The sequence below is a fragment of the Watersipora subatra genome, chromosome 1, assembly GCF_963576615.1.
Source record: "Watersipora subatra chromosome 1, tzWatSuba1.1, whole genome shotgun sequence".
NCBI classification, from domain to species: Eukaryota; Metazoa; Bryozoa; class Gymnolaemata; order Cheilostomatida; family Watersiporidae; genus Watersipora; species Watersipora subatra.
In genome coordinates, this window is record NC_088708.1 from 62,165,056 (window position 1) to 62,187,581 (window position 22,526).

The 22,526-nt window shown below is 33.6% G+C and overlaps 1 protein-coding gene and 1 non-coding gene across 2 annotated transcripts in view; both read right to left on the reverse strand.

Annotated features, from left to right (window-relative positions):
• Positions 1-4,401, reverse strand: part of LOC137390019 (receptor-type tyrosine-protein phosphatase F-like) — a 40,916-nt gene extending 36,515 nt beyond the window's left edge. The window contains exons 1-2 of the mRNA XM_068076246.1: positions 4,335-4,401; positions 3,138-3,250 (exon numbers count right to left, since the gene is read on the reverse strand). Of these exons, the coding sequence (XP_067932347.1) occupies positions 3,138-3,250; positions 4,335-4,401 (180 nt within the window). The remainder of the gene's footprint in view (positions 1-3,137; positions 3,251-4,334) is intronic.
• A 3,582-nt stretch (positions 4,402-7,983) lies between these two features.
• LOC137386133 (small nucleolar RNA snR65) lies at positions 7,984-8,074 on the reverse strand. Its single transcript, XR_010977830.1, has one exon. It is a non-coding gene; the product is annotated as a small nucleolar RNA snR65 (small nucleolar RNA).
• Between the last annotated feature and the right edge of the window lie 14,452 nt (positions 8,075-22,526).

The following is a 22,526-nucleotide window of genomic DNA, read 5'->3' on the forward strand; positions in this document are numbered from 1 at the left end:
GGAGTATGCGAACAACCTTTTGTAAAAAAATACTAAATTATAAAAAATGAAATTTATAACATATAGTTGTGAACAAAGTTATATAAAAAATAATTGTTAGCAAAAATTTCAAAAGAAATTTTGGAATAATTTGTCTCAATATGCAAACATGTATTATAGTTCTTTGTCGATGCTCCTCCAGTCAACAAAAAAGATACTTGAAGTTATTATAATAAACTAAAAATTCCTCTGTCATACAGCCCACGACCAAAGTGATAATGGAAAAAAGAAAGGGTACTGCTGGTTGCTGAAAAAGTAGTTGTCATCAGGAATTGACAGAGTATAGTGTGAGTGAGAGTTGTTCGAGATGATACAAAATAACTTTGAGGGAGCACGACTCCAAAAAGATGCAACTAACAATTTATTTTGGAGGTAAAGTTGGGTTGAAGCCAAGTATATGAGTAATTGATTAATTGTTGATATTACAGTTGTATTTGGTAGTGTAATATAAATAGATATATAAAGGTGAAAAAGTTCTATTCTAGAAGTGTAAGTATAGAAAAATGTTAGGAATATTGTAAATGGAAAGTATATGAGGAATTTAAAGTTGTATATAAAGTAATAGAAATGGAATAATGGTATATGATATAGAATAATGTTGTAAATAGATTTATATGTAGGCCCTATATACATGTAAGTATATGTAAAGTATTTTGTATACGAACTAATAACAAAGGAAATATATAATAATAGAAATATAGAAAAAGAGACATATAAAGTGTTACGAAAAAGTTCATATAGAAAATAATAGGAATAGTTTTGTTAGATAAGTTAGTATTAGACATATGTAGACAGTGGCAGCTAAACAGTACTCTTAGATACATGTACATAAGTTTTGACTGTGGCTGTAGAAATGGATGGTTTTCACAGTGTTGAATTTGTGTTTATTGTTATACTGTTCTTAGAATCTGTGTTTTTAATCCCTGTTTTTTTCAATTTAAAGTAAAAGGGATGTTGATAAGATAGATGCATGTGAGTAGACCTCAAGTCTCATTTATTAGTTAACACTTCTGTATACTTTCTACTTGTAATACTTTCTTTTTGTTATATTGTAGTCCCCTATGAGCGGACCTTTGATAGAATAGAACATTAAAATGCTAACAGCTACTAAACTACACACAACCTAATTTTCATCCAAACCAAACCTTAATCAGAAATCATATCACAAACAATATTATCATCATTACCACCAGTATAGAAGCTCACCCTTTTGCATTATTTTGTTTTATTATTTTATGTGTGTTAGGTGTGAGACTTCATCCTCGTACAGTCTGAATAGCATCTTACTGAGTATTTTCAAATAAGGTTTTTACATATTAAAACTTATTGAAAGAATACAATGAACATTCTTTATATACATTGTAAGTGTTTTCAAACTTTCAAACTTCATCTCACATTTTATCCCCCAATCCGCCACATCATAGAGCAGACATGATTCCTGGATGAGGCACAAACATGAGTCTTTTTAACGGTTAACACCAGACATTGTTAGTCAAACTCTACTAATTTATGTTGTAGCAATAGTAAGGATTACGACGCTTTTGGATTTGTAAAAAGATATAAAGACACAGCCTGGCCAATTTTCCTACTTATATTTATTGATACAGCTTGTATTTATTGATACAGCTTCATGATAAAACTGAGCCTCTTGATGGTTTGTTGCCTGCGTTTGTGCCAAGAATTGTCTATATAGGTCACAGCTGACTTGATTTGATCAAGAATTATAGGTTTGATATTTTTACTTACTATTACAACTGATGTGTTTCAAAAGTCACATGATGAAATGCGGAGGTGTGAGTTGTAGCATGTAAAAATTCTGTACCAGTTGTATACCAGCAGTGCTATTCATCACTGTAAATAAATCCTTATTAGATCAGCCAAGCCAAAGGTGTTTTCATAGCTTACAACCCAGAGTGAGAGTATACATGTAAGTTCACTCCATTCAATGGTAAACGCACAAAAACTGAGTTAATTTTTGTTTTTGGCGTTGAGAAAAAAGAGGATCCGTTCCCAAAATTTACATAATCTGCAGCGACATTGCATTTTTCTATAAACAACTGCTCAATCATAAACTGAAGCTTGGAAGACAGAGTACCAAATATCAACAAAGCTACTTCCTTGTTTTGATCAGAGCCGTATAGCTTCACAGAGTTCCGCGACCAACGGAAGCGTATATGGGAGCTTGCTTGTTTCCAAACAAACAGGCCGCGCCAACTATTTTTATATACCGTAAGTTATAATGGAGAGGCCGAAACATTAACCAACAAAAATTGCTCTCATTAGCAGTTGCTTTAAAGTTGATTGTTGTATCATACACCATTTGAAAGAGGATAAAATTTCCTACAAGAAACTACAAATTTTTATTTTAAATAAAGTAAATGCACAAAAGTGAGATGTTGAGAGCGAGGTAAGAATATTCCATTAGAGATCAGTATGTCGATCGGGTTTGTTTGGTAACAAACATTTTTGTTTCCGGTTTTTAATGCGGGACTCTGAAGCTATACGGATCTGGTTTTGATAATGTCATATAACCCGGCACAATTGCGCTTTCTTGACTTCTCTCATGAGAGTTTTTGGGGTGCTAATTTCCTCTCGCGCACGGCTTCATGGGCGTTTTGTTGGCCAGTCTTAATTTTGATTAAAAAGGCTTGTCAGGTTTTAATGGCGATTTTAGGCCAAATTAATCTTTCTAGTTATGTATCATCCGATCAGATGAGTAAGTTTTAGGATATTGTCGACAATTTTCAAAGACTTGGTAACATATTTAAATAGGTGTATATGTGTTTTGTATCATTATTATACTTGAACGACTCCACAGAAAAATGGTTAAATTTTTTGATGGGATTTCGGTACAAGGGTTTGGGGTGGCCGCTGGTGGATACTTTTCAAGAGTTGTGTGCACATATGAATTTACCATAAAACTCCCAAACACTCGCTTCGCTCGTGTTTGGCCGCCGGCCAATACATAAAAACAGTGTTGTTGGTATCTTTATGACGTTGTTGCATATTCTTTATTCTATATCTCTATTAAGCAGATATTTGTAGACACAACTGGGTAAAATAGCAATAAAGGCTTTTATCATTTATAAATTAATCACCTGGTATCTTGTGATTGGGCTGTCAGCATTTGTCAGTACAGGGGGAGTCCATGTCAATCGTACAGATTTACTTGTCCTTTTGTCCACAGACAGTCCAGTAGGGGCAGCAGGAACTATTGTAGAATAACAAGAATAGGTTGATGAGAGATTGCTGACTCAGGAGTTTCTATAACTTGTTGACAATGTGAAATATAATTATTAATAAGTATATATATCATAGAGGTCCTTCTTATAGTGGGGCTATAATAGATTTTAAAGGTACGTCAAATGTCATAGCCAAAATACATGTAAACACGCTAACATCATGACAATTATTAGAATGATTTTATTAAAGATTCTCCAAATTTATTTTATGGCCAAATATGGATATAATTTTAAGGAAACATGACTGATGAGCTTTAAAAATTCAATAAGTTGTCTCTGCCCTCAATTGATTGTCTCTTGGTTTGTAGGTGTTCCATGTCCTATCGACTCAATACTTTTGCAATTATTTTCCAGTAGTTCCTACATAAGAAGATAGGACTAAATGATATTTGTAGAAACGATAAAACTTGGACTGTTTCCACACTTGAACTAAATTAAAAAGTGCCAGACTTTCATATTTGTAAAGAACAAACATGCTGGTTCAAAAAATTTCTAAATACAGTAATGAATTGCACAACAGTAAATGTTCCTGAATTATTAACCACAAGTCATGATAATAAAAATAATGACAATAATAATAATTATTATAAATTTCCATTTCTTCTCCATCTACCTAATAGATGGAGAAAGAAACATATTGAAAGCAGATATAGACATAGATTTGTGTAGACTATGAGGAGAGAAGGAAGAAACTTTATTCTAGGTTTCAAGTCAATGCAGTACTCCAACTAACAACATCGGTAACGGGATGTTCTGAAAAGTTATGCGTAAAATAGCATTCCAAGAAAACATTTTCATAATGTTCTACAAATGTTATCTGGTGATCACTATTGCATTATGTCACAACAATGTGGCTGAAATATTTTGCAGAATGTTGTGCTAAAATATTATGTCACAGGAACAAACTTGTTGTCATAGCGTTGTTAAAGAACATTGTTATTGAATGTCTCAGCACTATTCCATAAAAGCTATTTTGGAATGTTTGAGCATAAATGTGCATATAACATTGACATGCAATATAACTGTAATGTTATGGTGCTACATCATTTTTACCTTCAAATGAATGTCCAGGCAATGTTACAAGAAAGTTACTTTGGAATGTTGGAGTGTAGACATCCATATAACATCGACTTGCAACGTAAAGGAAACATTATGGTGTAACATAGTTTTCACCTTTAACTGAATAATATTACAGAAAATCTATTTTTAATGTTTAAAAATCTGTTACTTGTTTGAGAATCTGTTTGAAAATCCAAGTCACTGTTACATGGATGCATCAAATAACAGTGACTTGCAATGTACAGCAAAGAGAACATTATCGTGCAACATCATTTCTAACCTCAAATGAATCGTATAACAATGTTCTTTTTTATAATGTATTACAGTGTTATAATTTATAATGTAATGTTTATAATGGTATTACAATGTTCTAACAATGTTTTTCCTATAATGTACATGTACTTTAATAGCATTTCCATTGTAACATTGTACTCTTGCTAATTAGCTGGGTCTTTCAGAACTTCTCTCGATAGCTTAATAAATACACTTGCAGCAAATCTTCAAGTAATAAGATAACTTTAGTTTTACTACTTTTGCCAAAAGCATATGATTTTTTTGGAAGTTGTCACTCTTTAATAATAAAAAATTATTTTAAATTAGACGAAATGAAGCAAATTAATAGTTTTATTTAGTTTTTATTACAAGTATAGTAACAAGCAAAATAATGTAGGCCTAGGAGAAATTATGTTAATTTTAAATGATTATATAAAGAAAAATAAAGGTCATTACAAATTTCAATTTTCGCAATTCATTGAAAACTAGGTTTCAATGAACTTCATTGAAACTTCATTAATAACTAAGTTTCACTAGTGCTTTTGTTATAAATCACAAGGGATTTTTATAGCTATACACGTGTCTTACTTGTGTTTTATATTATTATTCTTGTTGTTATATCATGCTACCATTTATGCATTTACTAACAGTACAGCTTCAGGAAGAAACGCTGTGGAAAGGTTATGCTTGGCACATTATAGTAATGTTGTACTTAATTCACTAGAGGAGAATTCTGTGAAACGCAATCAAAATGTTGAAGTGTCTCCATATTTGCATCCCACTTATTTTCTGCACGTAAAATTCTTGGAATATTAGCTAAAATCTTTGAAGCAACATTATGAAAGGAATGTTTGTGGAATATTGTGACATTCTTCCACTATAATTGTGGGAATGTTGTACGAGACCATTTGCTGAATGATCCAGCAATGGATTTCCTACAACGTTTCTGGGACGTTAAAAGATATCTACAAATTATCTTGTGACAACGATGCAATAAAAGGCTTCTGGAATTTTTCGGAATATCCCTGAAATATTCTAGGAATATAAAATTGTTGAATGGGAAGATAGTGACAACGGTGCACAGGAAATGACACATCGGAGTAGCAAGAATAGTGCACTAGGATCTATCTAGACAGTGTGGGTTCAAAACATCTATGAAGTGGTACGACCACCCGACAAAAACAGTCTTAGAGAATGGGAAAGCAAAATTATTATGGGATATGAGCATTCAAACAAACCATGTCATTTATGCTAAAAGACCAAATTTAATATTGAAAGATAAGGAGCTAGGCCACTAATGGCTGATCAAGATGGCTGTACCAGGAGATGGGAGAGCAAAAGACAAAGAACAGGAAAATGTGGAGAGGCATGAAGAAAAGGAAAGAGAAGTAAGAGAAGGTGGAGAGAGTTGAGGAAGATCCAGAAGACAGCGGTGTCAATTGCGCCTAACGTAGTTGGGGCATTAGGTGCAGTAAAAAATCTGAAGAAGAGCTGACCAAACCTAATGTTGACAAGAAGGTAATTCCAAGTGCAATTTGCTGCACTGCTGGGATCAGCTAGAATACTAAGGAAGGTCTTAGATCTCCCAGGTTAGTTGTTCTGACCCAAGTTCCAAAGATACCAACAACAGTTTAAAACCATGCTGATCTAACTAACCATAATAATAGTAATCAGGCATAGACTGAGCCTGAATTCTTCAGGAAATGAAAGCAAGCTGATGAAATAATAAGACATTCACTAACAATGAGGGTTACAATAACATCTAGTCAAGGTGGATTATGTAGTAGGGGAGGGTGGGGCACATTGCAACAAAAAATGCATTTTTGGGTATAATGCTTTCCTAAAATATTGGAATATAATGTAGATAATCATAAAGGATGCAGAAATATGTTTTACATGTGTGTGCCAAATGCCAATTCTGCTGGTTGTATGTAGACTTTGGAAAAAATCACAAAAGTACTAATTGCATAATTGGTCTGTCAACGTGCCGCGGTAGGAGGTACGTTGAAACACCCTATGGGGCACATTGAAACATTCTTAGTTTTCATAGTAAATTTTAGTTTTAGAATTGTGTTTTCTTGAATTTATTTTTAGCCAAACAATTCAAATTTCTACTACTTATCTGAGCAAGAAAAACTTGAAAAGAGTTTGCGATGAACTTCAAAACACTGTGTACAACAATCACAACAAACAAACTTCCACAGTAAAACAAAACATATATATATATATGTTTATATAATATAAACATATATATATATAATATTTATATATTTTATGTTTATATTTATATAATACAAACATATATAAACATATATATATATCTATATAATATATATATATATATATATATATATTGATTGCAATTATTTAGTGTATGTGTTAGAAAATCAGTCTACCAATATAAATGTCACAAATTAGAGTATCGTCAAATGCCATCTTTTATCATAACCTGGAACCTTTTCGATGGATAGGGGGACGAGCAGATAGACATTGCTCTTATGGTAAAATTATATCTTTGTTTTACTTTATTTCAGACATGAAAAACATTTTTATTGTTTTCCTTTTTTGAAAAATATTATTACAGTTATAGCACAGTCATTAAATTAAAAAAGTATGTTTAGCTTTTTTTTTGAAGGACCATAGTGGTAAGATGGAAAAAATCTTAGAAAAGATTATGCAATTTACATTTATGTTACTGTTTGTATAACGTAAAATCCCTATAACGAAGACATGCCTTGAACAGATTGTTTACATTGTAGGAGCGTCTACTGTACCATGAATTCTGGTGTATACGATACACCTGTAAACAAACTTTCAAAATTTTTGTTTGAAAGTTTGGGATGCGAGTTATACATACCTGTAAACTTCTCACTATGTTCGGGGTTAACAACGTCTAACAATAATTTATCCAACAATAAAACACTAGGAAATATGCAGTACTACTATGTTCACGTAATTATTTCCTTAGTCATAATTGCTGTCATGCGGCATCTCCAACATTTGATTTCATTCGTCAGGTAGAATTGTGTCGTTATTTGAATCAAAGTCATCGGAATCGAAAGGTAGCTTCATTTTAATGCTCTCATAAAACATTCTCATCTTTCACGTCCATTGCAATGCTGATGCAACATTTTTTGAAGGGTTTTGCAATTATATCTGGTTTCAAATCCTTCCAGGCCTGCTGGATCCATTGACACATGGTGGCTAAAGAAGCAGCTTTGAGGTTTCCGCCATGAGTAACTGATTGATCTCCAGATATCATCCACTTTTTCTACTTCACTCGAAGTCTATCTTTGTAGGAATTATTTAGTGAAACATTTAGCTAAAGTTTTGTTGATTTTAATTTTAAAACATCCTGGCCGTCAGATTACCTCAAATATTAAAAACAATCGCAAACAATAGAAACATATCAACGCTTTCAGATAAGATCTACTAAAATTTTGTGTAAGTTCATCTTTAACTTGGATCCATTGTCTAAACAAGTGAAAACTACAGTAAAGTGTTGCTTCTCATGTCCTGTTGATTTCACACATGTTTTTTTTTCTCTGATTCTATTGACCGGCTTGTTCCGAGCCATATTGGAAAACATTGGAGTTTCATTCATGTTTCCAAGATTACTGAAAGAATAATTGTGACACTTGTAATGTTTTACGATGAACTGTTGAAAGAAACTAGCGTCACGTTCCGAGTCTTTAGGTAGCTTTAAAACAACTTTAGATTTTTGATGTAAAACTAAATATGTTCTGCTAACGGCGAGACGCTTTGAAAATTTGGCTTGACTCACAATTCTTCTTGGACCACTTTATAGCCCCAAGTCAAATGCTGTTCCTGGTGTTGATGAAACCTGCATTTTTATGTTCCATTACAAAAGAAACTAAGGGAGCTCCTAGTTCAAGCTATAGGCATTGTTTTTTTCTTCTCGTATACTTTAATCGTAGAATCATCTTTAAACTATTTTGATCTTTGTCCACTGACTAACTTGCTTTTCGTTGATACCAAAAACTGCAGCAGCATTTCATTCATGGTAGTTTTGTAGCATTCATTGGTAGTTTCCAAAGCTACCTTTACAACTTTCAATTTAAATACGGCGTTGTATTTTGCCTTTCTCGATGAGACGGTTTACAAAATTTGCTAACTGATTTGGTACTTGATTACCGTGGTTTGCTGAAGGCTTAACTCTTTTCTAATAAAAGGTGAGAACAGTCATTGGTGAATTGCCACCTCATCAGCCAATGCGTGTGGGCGACAAACAGAGACAGTAAGACTTGGCGAATGACTCACTAGGTTAAATTATGTGTGTTAAACGAATGGAAAAACGGCATCTGTGGCTTAACACGCTATATACCAGTAGCTCCAAAATTCTTCCAAATTTCAAAGTTTGGGGTACGACTTATACACAATGATTTACAGCGAGTAATTAAAAACTTGACGTCGTTCAAGTTTTCTACGTATTTGAACTGGCATTTAAAACAAGAAAAGTTTTATTTCACTGAATGTCCAATCATTCATGTGCACCCCCTTCATGTTGTAAAGTAGAAACATATTAGCAAGTGTTAAGTCATTTTGAGAATAATGCTTACCCCAACTCAACAAAAAAGATGTCCGCGCAAAACTTATCAAGTGTGAAGTCTGCTGATTGGCTAATCTATGGAAAACTTACAAAAAATGCATATTGAAAAAATTATCAAGATGGTGATGGAGTGGCTGATTGATTTTGTATAGTCTAGCTAACTTTGACTACAAAATGCATTTAAATTTGAATACAATAAATTTTAGGGAATTTTTCATTTGTTGAAACACTCAAGTAAGACAATGACCGGTCACCACGCCTGGCTTTACTTTGGTAAAAAATTGATAAAATTAGGCAAAATTAAAAACAAAGTCTTTTTTTCCTTATAGTAATATGTGATCTTTTCCTGTTTAATTTTGGTAATTTTAAACCAAACCGCTGTATTGATACACAGTAGACCAGTTAGCATAGTCACTCTAGATTACCAACACCTACTAACATAAAAATGGTAAAACACTGACCACATGATTGGACAATCAGATGACCTAAAACATAAAGTAATGAAATGATGAGACAAGCAAATACTGTAGGATCTTACCACCAGAGACAGCTGGGAGAAGAGATAACAATAACCACAGCATAGCTCTTTGGATAGAAGGCACCTTCAGATAAGAAAGTTTAGGAATAAACCTAGAAATCAAAGATGATATCAGTGTGCAAGTAGACATTGTTGATTAACATAACTGGTAGATGCATATATCAGGGTTGTCTTCAGTTCAGCTGGTATATTGAGTTGCTGTTCGATTTTAAAGTTTGCTCTACACAGAGTGTACAATATATATTTGGTGCCAAACTATACCATGCTGGTGACCGTCTATAAGCACGCTTTGGTAGAAAATAGATCACTGGTACATACTTAGCATGCACTGCCTTTTAGCTTGAACCAGATTGTATGAACATCAAAAAGGAAGTCATGTAAGGAATAAAGCAACATTCACTTTTTTGGTTAAAACTCAGTTTAGAAAAACTTCATTTTGTATTCATAATTTTGGCTGTAGGCAGATTCATGATACAGGATACTCTGATAGCGAATACAGCCATACCTCTACATACAAGTGCCCCAACATATGAGTGCTCCAACATACATGTGCCCCAACATATGAGAGCCCCAATATACGAGAAACTCGAGATACAAGCCGACTTTCTAGCAAGTTTCTTCCTTGGGATACAAGTAATCTTTGAGATATGATCATACGACCTGATTCTCGATGGCTACTACATTATATGGCCAAGTATGCGAGAGGCCACTTTGGAGAACGGCATTGCTCGGTCTTTCTCCTCAAATTAGTTTGGCAATTTGAAAAACGGTGTTAAAAGGTTGGCTAAAGGTTATAATGAATGTGAGGCAAAAATCACTTAAACAGAAATCAATGCTAAAAAATACGATGACAAATTAAGGTCATGTAAAAGATTAAAACTTAGCTTCCAATTAAACGTGTGTTTAATAACCTAAATTCATTGAAGCTAAATTCAAAGTTTCTATTACGTAGGGTCACAAAGGTTTAGTGCAGCGGTGCTCAACCTTTTTAGACATGTGATCTACTTTTATATTTGCCTGCCTTCAAAGATCGACTAGTCTAGCGAAGCCCCGAAACAAAAAATTAAAAACAAACTTGAGCCTGTAGTGGTGAGCCTATCACCTTTATTAAGTTCCACATATATGCTTATATAATGCAGTGATCCAGTAAGTAACATAATTTTAAAGGAAAAACATTCATTCTCTACCTTAGTGAGAATGGGTTTATGTTTTTATTCAAAAAGAAAAAACGAGATCGACTGCTAGCAGAAAGCTGCATAACATTTTAACAAAAGTTATTTTGGGTGCATGAAGAACTATACACGGTTTTGTATCGAGTGCGGACCTATCGGCTTTTTCTGCGGTCCTGTGCTGGGAACTTATGAATGGCGTTCACGTGTATTTTTGTTGGTCTTGAAATACACAATCAAACACGACTATACATAAACAACGATAATAGGTAAATAATGTTATTATTAAAACTACTTTTTTAGTGCAGTAGTTTAGTAAAGTGCTGTGCAGCAATAGTAGTTGCTGCTAGTTAGTGAATAATTATTATTTTATGTTGTAATTATATGTTATCCTAAAATCATCCCGCGATCGACTGCCAAGCACTTGAAGATCGACTGGTAGATCGCGATCGACTGGTTGGGCACCCCTGGTTTAGTGGATCAAACTCAAGTCTCTCTCAGACAGCCATTATCCACAACATCTGTCTCGAAGGTAAAAACTCCATACAGTGGTATACATAGCAATGTTACATATTATTGCAGATCATAACAACTAAATTGGTATTGTAAGTACTGAATTACTATTAAAAACATGTTTTTCCACCGTAACATCCTGTTTAGGTGGTGTACCATACTATGGTAATGGATTAATTTGTACTTAGTGATTTTAGATAGGAAATAGTGCCATGAGACGCTAGTAAATTGACTTACAGCTCAGTCCCAGAATGCATCATGCTCGTATGTCGAGGCACGCCTGTACTTCCTATAGCGTAAACCCCACATAATGTAAAGAATTTATGTAAAGTTTTAGCTTCGTACTACATCAAAAATACCATATAATGTAAAGGGTCAAAACGGAGCAAATTCTCAAATGTGATTTGAATAACGAGAATCTCATACCTAGCTTTAAAAATATCGGTTTCTCTCTTACCGTACTCGGGAGAGAAAACTCCCTATAAGGCTCGCTCTATTACCCATATATACTAGTACCCGATTTACCAAGCTGAATGTCACGAGTTTTAGTCTCGTCAAAAGTTACCTCTTATCTAATATCGAGCACTGCTCTTAATACTTATCTTAAAGATATATTTGTGTTTCACTTTATTTTAGCCATATAAAATATTTTGCCATTATTTTTCTTTGCAGAAGAGACTTTGCTGTCGGGGAAAAAATGAAAAACCCGATGTAAATTAACATTGCAGGTGTGCGCTCCCTTTAACTTACTGTAATATTACTGTAGTCATGAGCAATAAACTGAGTAAAATTGATTAGACAAAGTAAAAAAACTTGTCAATACAAACTAGAGTTGCCCTGATTTTGATATCAGTGCCGATATGGGTGTTTAGTATCTGGATCGGCCGATCTTTACTTCAGAAAATCTGAAACTTCAGATAAGTTTCAAAGTTCAACTATTTACCAGAAAATAGTATTTTAGCTACACTAATAAAGATCACCAACTGCAAGGTCCTTACTCTTACCTAATGAATTCCAGACCTACCACACTATTTATTTTATGTCCATAGCCTGATCAACATCAACACAGCTGAGAAGACTTTGCTTTAGCCAGGAAGTAATCAAAACGTGTGATATTTCCAAATTACAGCTATATGTTATGATTTATTTATACATCAACTTTTGAAGTTTATCTAAATAATTATGGTCCTAGAAATCAGTTAATGAACAAATTTTTCTGTGAGTAAACTATTGCAGGGCTTATTATAAATTAAAATCTGCTGTTTTTATGTAAGTACTGCTGCGTTGTTATCTCAGTTTAGATGCCAGTAAATATAACTGAGTGAGTTTTATTCATTTTTTAAACATCCAGAACTTAAATGTACTGTTAATAGCATTAATTCTATTACTACTAATGCACGTTTATTGACTGTAAGATCCGCTATTGATTTACCAAGATTGTCCACTTTCATAAATAAATAAATACAAATAAATGCATTCATATTTATATTTTCAACACAAAAGATCTAAATTGGTATCTAAATATGATTAATTTTCAATATGAATCGGTAGATCAGATCGGTATCTGAATCGCCTGTCGAAGTTAGAATCGGAGCATAGCTAATTCAAACTATTAATACTACCGTTATTGCGCAGTCTTTAAATTAACAAAGTTAAGTCTAGTTTTTCCTTTTAAAAAAGCCAAAGGAGTGAGTTGAGGAAGTTCCTAGAATGGGTTATGCAATTTAGAAGCCCACAGGTATTCTACTGTTTGTATAACATTAAATCCCTATAACGCAAACGTTGCCTGAATAGATTATTTACCTTTATCTACTAATCGAAAAAGCTATCTACTTCACTGATATAGTAAATAAGCTAGAGCAGATCGTAATTAACGGTTGATGGCAGTAATAGCTCCATCTCGTCAGGCACAATGTTTGATCAAGGTTTTAGAAATAAAATGAAGTTTTCCACCATGTGGGATTCCCCAACTAAGGAATGCATACTCAACATAACAATGGTAGCTATTAATAGGATGTAGGCTAATAATACAATCACCTGTCAATGGAGAATTGATGAATTTGAAATCAATTTTGTTCAATATTACTGAGGATACATTTTAAACAGAGTAACTATTAACACTACAACAGCTACAACAGCTAGAAGAGTATCAGTGAACCTAAAAGGTGACTTGTTTAATATTCCTGAAAGGAGTTAATTTAGGCAGAGTAACCAGTATAACAATAACAATCAGATGTAACATGATGTCTGAACAGTCAGAGGAGGATAGGTGAATCTTAAGTTCAGTTTGTTCAATAATACTGAAGAAACATTCTGAACAGAGTAACCAGTAATGCTACAACACTAACAATTAGATGTGTTGTATGGCAAGTTAAAGAAGTAGCCTATTAATGATTTTAACAACAACACAACAACACAACAATTGTGGCAATAGCTATAACACATGCAATAAGATGTGATACGAAGCCTGGGAGTACATTGTATGTTATACACACAGACATGCATGACTTCTTGAACATATATGGGAGTACAAGTTGATGTATGGATTGATGTATCAACCTGTTTTGTCATTGTACGCGCAACAAACCCTTGAACAGATATGTGAGTAGAAGTTAGTATATGGGTTGATACCCAACTTTAATTGTCATTGTATACATGAACAGCCATGACTACATTACATATATGGGAAAAAAGTTGGCACATAGATCCATGTATCAATATTCTATGTACACGCGAACTTGCATGATTCCCCTGAACATAGATAAAAGTACAAGTTGATTGATTTACTAAACCTTATAGACACCGGTGCAAGGTTATGATGTCAGCATGGTATCCATCTTTGTTCAGGAAACTCTAACCAATTTATTAAATTCTCATTCTTTAGCAAAGTAGCAATATTGTTGTCTATTATATTAATACTGTTGCCATTAACTACAGCAGTTGCCTTAATTGGATAAATTTTTGCGAAAGAGTTGTAGTCAGAGTCATCTCTTGCGGAGTACTGCACTATCCCAAAGATGACCCTTTCACTCACTTTAGGTTGTATTAAATTTTCGAGCAAGAGTATTTAGGAAATTTCCTTTTATTACGCTATTTATTCAGTCACCTAGATGTTGATTAACTCTTTCTATAGCTTTCTAGTACAGTTTCCACTTCAAATTATTAATCAGTCTCTGAACTGAAATGAATGTAAATGCAGGAAGCTAACATGCATGAAACCTTTGTTTATAAATGAGCTTGTCTATTTTGATGCAGATTGTAGTATGTGAACTAAAACAGTTAAACCTCATTTTAAGATCTCATCACGCGGATAAAACAGCACTTCGTTACTTTTTTAAATTTAACAAACGCAAAAGACGCAAATACGCGTCTGTTTCTTATATCATTGCTCTAATCCACGGCACACAACCCAGTAAACTGACACGGCACACCACAGAGTGCAATGTATAGTAGTTTGTGAACCGTGAGCAACCTCCCGAATCTGAGTTGCTCAAGTTTAGTTTTACTAATATAACCTACCTTGAAGTTCAGTCGACAAGAGTAATAATCCAAGTCAGAATTATCAGCAGTCTAAATACATGTGATATAGCCCAGTTACCAGTAGGTCGTTTGTGCGAGTTGCCAGCGTACGGGAGAGTAGTAACACCGCGTTACCTGTTCACTTCCCGTTCAACACATTGATTGGATTCTCTGATGAAGACCGTTATATCTCAAGACGGCCGTTTTCAAGATTTACCGGAGAAAACGTTTATGCTTGTGAAAGATAATATTTGATACGTTAAAGTTTTTAACAATAATTTTACATGTGCTATTAAATAAATGTTAATTTTTTGTATATATTTTATATTAGATAAGTTAAACTTGTTATAATAAAAATTTAGCTCTGAAAAAGATTTTGACACACTTTTCTTTCTGTTGGTCAAAGCTTACGAAGTTACTCAACAAGGAACTAAGCGGCTCGTCATAAACGTGACTTTTTTGTGACAGCTCATCAACAGATTACACTAGCAGGCTTATGTTTATCCGTGCTAAATATGTTGTCATTTCCATTCGGTTTTTGTGGGGTAGGTTTGCGGCCTGACTGACGTTTTCAGTAAGAATAATTAAATCTCCTTGCATTGGTCTTCTAAAAGCTTGAAAATGGTTTCTAGGCTAGCCAAGTCCTATAGACTGTTTAACACGAAATGTAGAGGGAAAATGCCGTGATATTTGAAATGGTAGTCATAGCTGAAGAATCATGTCACATTTATGCCCTATATTGATCTTACTACATAGGCTGGTAGACACTGATGGGCAAAGGAATTCCACTCTTGTGCAATTCAGTCTGACACACAGTTTCAAAATCCACAGATACACAGGAATGTACTGCAACTCCACGAACTTCATTGATAAGGTCATCTAACTTAGAGCACACTCATGATCTGACTACATACCTGAAACAAGGAAGTTCAGAATCATGAGCTCCTTTCCAAAACTAAGGCATAATGAAATGTATTCTAGAATATCAACCGCAAAATAGGATAAGTAATAGTTGTGTGGTTTTACAGTAAACAGTTGTTACTCAATTTGATGTTCACTTGCAAAACATATGACCTAATAATACCTGGCAGCTACTATTAGGTGTCAATGATGTCCTTGACTTAACATTGTACTTATACCTAACAAACTATTATACCTAACCTACGTTTGTGTTTGGTAGCCTTGGTTTGGAATAAGTTTCCAGATTTATTTATTCTTACACTGTTTCACCCTCGATAGCGATAAGTAATGCATGCGCCATATTGGAGAGTTAATCGTGTACTAGTTACGTATGTAAACAAACAGTGAAAAATGACACAAACGTACATGTTGAATAGTTATTTTCCACTTGTTTGTTAATGACAACTCTTCCTACACAGCGTTTAGAGTGCCTGATAGAAGAAACATAACAGCAAATTAACAACTGTTCCATTATATTACAGATTATATTACAGATGCATAAACCATAATGGAAAAACTTAGCACATGAAGTATTTTGATAAAAACAACACATATACATGTACTGTGAAAACAGAAACTGTTTTCAAGACTTAAGTGATAATAGCTTATGAATGTATGATGTGTATGATACAGTATCTGTAAAAGATGGAACAAACTACTGCAACGACTAAATAGAAATTAAAAACATTTGTAATAGAGGATAATAAAAATAATGCAAACAAGGAACTGTAGAAAGTAGTGTAATCTGATGATCAAACTGTGTAAAAGGAGATTTGTATATCACTGGATATTGAGCCAAGGTGCATCAGAGTTTCTTAGAACTAAATCAGATTAGAAATAGTAGTACAACAACAGCTACAGATGAATATCAAAGTGATTACATTGTTACTGGCTTTTAAAAAAGTACTGATTTAGTATTCTTATGCCACAAAGATGCACCTTGCAGTTTGAATGCACGATTTTAAGCATAATGACGTCTTTGGAGATCATAAAACGACTGAATGAGGTTTCTCATCAATGAAGCACAGTGGTTGGATATGCCATCTGCTATGTCTATAAGGGGTTTCCCAAGGCATAGCACATCACTAGGTCCTACACTACTGATAACATACACCGCACAATGGAATGGATCTGGCTTTGCATTAATACGAAAGTATCGATCTGCAGCTAGAAAGATTCGGATGACACCGTCTGATGGACGCACCAATCCTCCATTGTTTTGTAGCTCAAGTAGAGTATAGAGGTGTCGGTACTGGATGCTTGACTTAGTGGTAACCAGCAACTGACGGCAAGTGTCACATGACAGCACTTTAGTTAGCTTTCACACGATGTAGCCAGCTATATAGACTATACTGTTACCTATAAGAGAAGTTTTGACGTCTGAAATCATCGTGGCTCCACGAACTTCTGGAGTAGCCTGTATCCTGAGAATCTCATATTGAGCAGTAACATTACCTGGCTTACCAGCATCTGATTCTGCACCACATCTGCTGATAAGTTTGCGAAAGGTAGCCTTAAACTGAGTAACAGTAGGATTATTATTCCGACCACCTAAACAAAAGCATCAATTATAACAATTACATAAAATCAAAAAAATGAATGTCTTATTCACATAGAACATAGTGCACTTAAGATATAACAATACAGCTATGATCATGACTACAGCTTTCAGCTGTAGTCATGATCCTGAAAATAAAATAGGTCTAAATGCTACCATATCGCTATGTAAAATGAAAAGGTGGCAATTTTCACTGGAAGTCATCCACACATCATTAATAGAAATTTCTTTATCAAGCATGCAAAATGGATTGCATCCATGAGATTATTTCAACAGAAATGACAACAAACAAATTGCAGAAATACTGCAAAGAAGTACTAATCATTGCCACAGATGCATCACTAGATAGATTCACATCAACATCTTCTGCTAAGCTGCAGACATCATAATCATAAGCACTTGATGTGGCAGCTGCCACTGTTTTGCGTGCTGTTTGAGGTTTTTGGAAGAAATTTAGATATATCTAGTTCAAATTGAACAACCTAGCAGCACTGTGCTTGACAATATTGTTTTAAATTCAATCATTGAAAAGCACTATTCAACATTGAAAAAAATGAGAGTTCAATTCAACGAGAGTTCTCAGTTAGGCCTACTTGGTTAGAACATCTAGAAAGTAAAATGGAACTGTAGTAGTTAGCAACAGTAGTCATAGCAGTAGTATTATTACACTTACCTCCTTACTGCTAGCTAGCTATATCTAGGTACAACAATAAATAATATTATAGGCACTACAAACATGTTTTTCAAATATTGATTTAGAAATAATGTGATGGTTTGTAGTGCCTAAATATTATAATAAAAAAATTTAATTTAAATAATAAAAAACCTTCGTTCTAAAAAGAGGAGAAAATTCACTCACTTGCTGATAAATTCATCTAATCACTGACAACATATAGTCACACTCGCACACTCAGCAGTGACACTATTCGACTCTCACTCACCCACTGACTAGTGTAATAGAACTAACTAGTGGTAGTACTAACTAGTAACTTACTAACTACTATTAGTAGTAGTAATAGTAGACTTTAGCAGTAGCAATAGTAATAGAACTAGCAGTAGAAATGACTCACTTGTAAAATGTTAGGCTAGGCTCTTTTCTTTTGAAAGTGCATTCCTGCCGTTTTCGCAGTTGATGTAATAGCACTGTGTACCTACATCCTTCTGTATCTTGTATAAATTATTAGTAGTAGTCTCAGTAGTCTGTCTCTTCAATTTAGTGGTGTATTTGCAATCACCTGTAGCTGTTAAATGAAGAACTAAATTTCTTTTCTCAGATTGAACACAATAAAATTTACCCAGATTAACTGAACATGGCGCTAACGGATTGCCATTCTTTCGAATGACTTTGGCCATTCCAGGGGTTTTGAGTTTAATGGTTTCACCTATCTCATTGATAAATGACTTTAGCAATATAATCACATAAAAGTATTCAAGACATCAAAGCCGTTGGTTGCCGTGGCGCATACCAGCTTTGCTACTGGATATTAGTTTAGAAGACAGTGATAGGTAGTTAAAATTATAGCTGTTAGCAAGCTTATGTCGTTATTGAGTTGACAAGGTTTGACAAGATAATATTACATGTCTCGTTCTTCGACAACAGAAATTTATTTATTAATATGACTGATGATTCATTGCATTTGAAAAATTGTTTGGTTGGGTTCAGTACAAGCGAATGGTTCAGTAAAACATAAATGTATCCAAACAACTCAGCATAAGCTGTACAATTTCACAGGATATCAATATAGACAAAGCAAACTGAATTGCAAGCTTCCTAAAAATACTATGATATGTCAATATGTAATCAAATTGTATCTACAAATTCTTAGTTTCTGTTCTGTGCTATAATAGGAGTAGCTTTGATATGATATACACAAGTAAGGATTTAGCTACATGCGTGTCATTTAGACACATAAGAGTTTATTAAACTGTGTTCTCTAAAGTTTACAAGTAGCATCGCTCCTCGTTAGGACCAGACTTCAACTCTAAATGTTATGTGAGTGTTTAGCAGAGGCAGGTTCCTTCTTTACTAGCACCTTATATAACTGTATGTATATATGCTGGTAGTAGAGCTTGCACCTGTGTCCCCTCTGAAGATGCTTAGAAATACAAACCTTCTAATATCTGACCCTTTAACAGCAGCTTTTCTAATGCAATTTTGTTTTAAAGAAGGATACTTTTAGAAGGAGATTAGCTGCCACAAACTGCATTTAAAACCATCCATGTCAGTTCTCACATCACAATCTATATCAGTTTTTAATTTGTTTATTTTCATAATAAATCAAGTAAACTATTAAAATTCATAACTGCAAAGCTTTGAAACATTGAAAACGTATAAGAGAAATCATGGATATTGAACATCATTAGTGATAAACAACCAGGAGGTTTACTACCATGTCAAATGCTCATTGCAGTTTTTCAATTAGCAAACCAACTGTGATTTCAGCATTTTTGAAAGCCTACCTATTTATTTCTTGAAAAGAATATCAACTCTCACAAAGGATATCTTCAAAGCATGAACATGTGAACTAGTCACAAATACGATAGAATTTAAAACCAAAAAAATGTCCATAAATTCCTGTACAGTTCCGTTTTCCTTTCAGCTATTATGAACTATCTCATGTTTATTAATTTATTACTCTTTTCTGTGAATCGTGCTTGCCGATTCACAGAAAAGTGCAGAAAAGTGCATCTCTCGAAGTGCAGGCTATAAACATTAAGAATATACAAGGTTTTATAAATATTTTATAATGCTAAAAACATTCGTGCAACAGGGCTTATATTTACCGAACATGGAACAGCTTGTTCATTGTAAATGATAGAATACTACAGAATAACTGCACAAATCACGATTCAACAAAAACATAGCACCAGCCAGTGAGAATGACATAAACACTAGTGACCATTAACCGCTATGGTATAACTAGTATTGCGAGTATATTGGCTTTCATTTATTATAATAATAGTAATAATGATGGTTAGTATTATTATCGTGCAACATGACCAAAGTTGGTTGCAACAGCTCATTCATTGCGTGCAAATTCAGACAATCTGTTTACTAAGGGTAAATAAATCATGGAATTTTAAAACTACCAAGTTGGTTGGTTCATTGTTCAATTGAACTAAGCAAATCAGCTCAGAGCTATCATTTCTGCAATCATGTCTTGTAGGAAAGAGTGACGGCTGCAAATTTTATGCATTATAAGAAAACAATTATGTGATAGATAGCTGTATTGTGATGAAGAGTGAGTTTTCCTACAAAACAGTTGTTAACTACGGTTGGGCACAAGCAGGAATGCTGGTCCATGAGGAGCATGAAATCTTGTCATTATAACCATTATCTTGTCATTGCCATTATTGATATCAGCTATTGTTTGATCAAGTTTTGGCGGTTTTCATCTTGAAACATCTTGGCAGTCAGATCACTTCAAACATAAAAAGCAATTGCTAATTATAAAAAATATCAATAATTTCTGATAAAATCAACTGAATTTTTTTTGCAAGTTCATGTTTAAAATAAACTATAAATGGTCGCTGTTGTGTTCATAGAAGTTGTGAAAGTGAAGCTGGGCGTGATGTAGAAGTCTTTATTGTAAAGCCACCAGTACAGGCAGACAACTATTCATTTAGCTCCTTCATTTATATGGGACTGCATTCAAATCATATAGCTGGTCCCCTTACAATAGCCACACATGAAAACAAAAAAAGCCATGCAAACATGAAGCATTGAGCACTTAAGTAAAAAGCTTGCATAACCAGTTAGCTAATCAGTTCTTGGTAGAGAGGTTTTGAATGTATGACCTGCAGTATCATAACAGTTGTTAAAACCAATTTTATCCTGACTATAATTATTAGTTGTTGTGATGCCACATCTTTTTTGTGATAGCCGTCCCAAAGAATTTTAAGGCTATTTCAAATGCTGTCTATCAATACATGCAATAATATATCAATAATGCGATGAATGAAATATCAGTATCATTTAATATAGCTTTTTTATCCAACGTAATTGGATAAAGTTATAAAAAATTTTATTATTATATATTATCATATATTTAAATTTAAACCACAACTCACAAAATATGGTAAAACCTCTATTTAAATGCTACCTTTATTTGAACTCAACTTCTATTTGACCGCCACTATAGAAGGTTTGAAAAATAGAGCACCACCCTTTGATTGAACACCACCTCTATTTGACCACCACTTTGACATTATTTGATCTTTACGAACCCATAATAGAAAGTGATCAGTAGAAAGTGTTCATGAAATCATATTAATAATGACTCAGTTACATCAGTAACAATTAATTCTTTTGTGGTTGCTGTTCGTATCAAAGTCTGTTCTCTAACTCCAAAGCTTACAGTTTTTTACTTAAAACTTTGAAACCAATTCCATAGAAATAATTAATAACTGTATCAGGTTAATAGTAGTTCCTTGTTTAACGCTATCTTGATACTTCGAAGTATGTGAAAAACGGTTTACATTTACCATGGAATCTGTACTACTATTTTCAGACTATAACTTGTTCTAAGCACTCATGCGTTTAAAAGTTATCATTATTTTTTGCGAAAAGTTTTTCAAAATGCAACATGTAAATGTTTTGCTCTGCTAAAAAATTGTTTGTACTCTAAAATTGACTAGTTCAGCAGTGCAAAGGACTTGTGGTTAGAAGACACTGTGAAAGGTATTGAACAGCCAGAAGATGAATTGATTCTATATGAAAGCAACAATCAGAGTGCAACCTATATTTTAGCAGATATTTTTGTTTCTGCATGTATTGTAATTATAGTTTGTTTATGTCACTTGTTCTTGAACACATGTTTGTAGCATTTGCTAGATTATTATTATTATTTTTATTATATAACTTATAAACTTGCAGACTTACAGCATATTATTTGATAACATCATAGCAGTATCTAAATTTGGCTTACAATGGCCCATAACTCCTTTTCAATTACACAAAAAAACCAGTTTTGGTCCCGAGCTATAGCAAACATATCAGTGAGTGCATTGAGCTTTAATGCAATATTGTTAAATATAGTTATAAAATAAAAATTTTATGCCTTTAAATTTGGACCGACATAAAGAA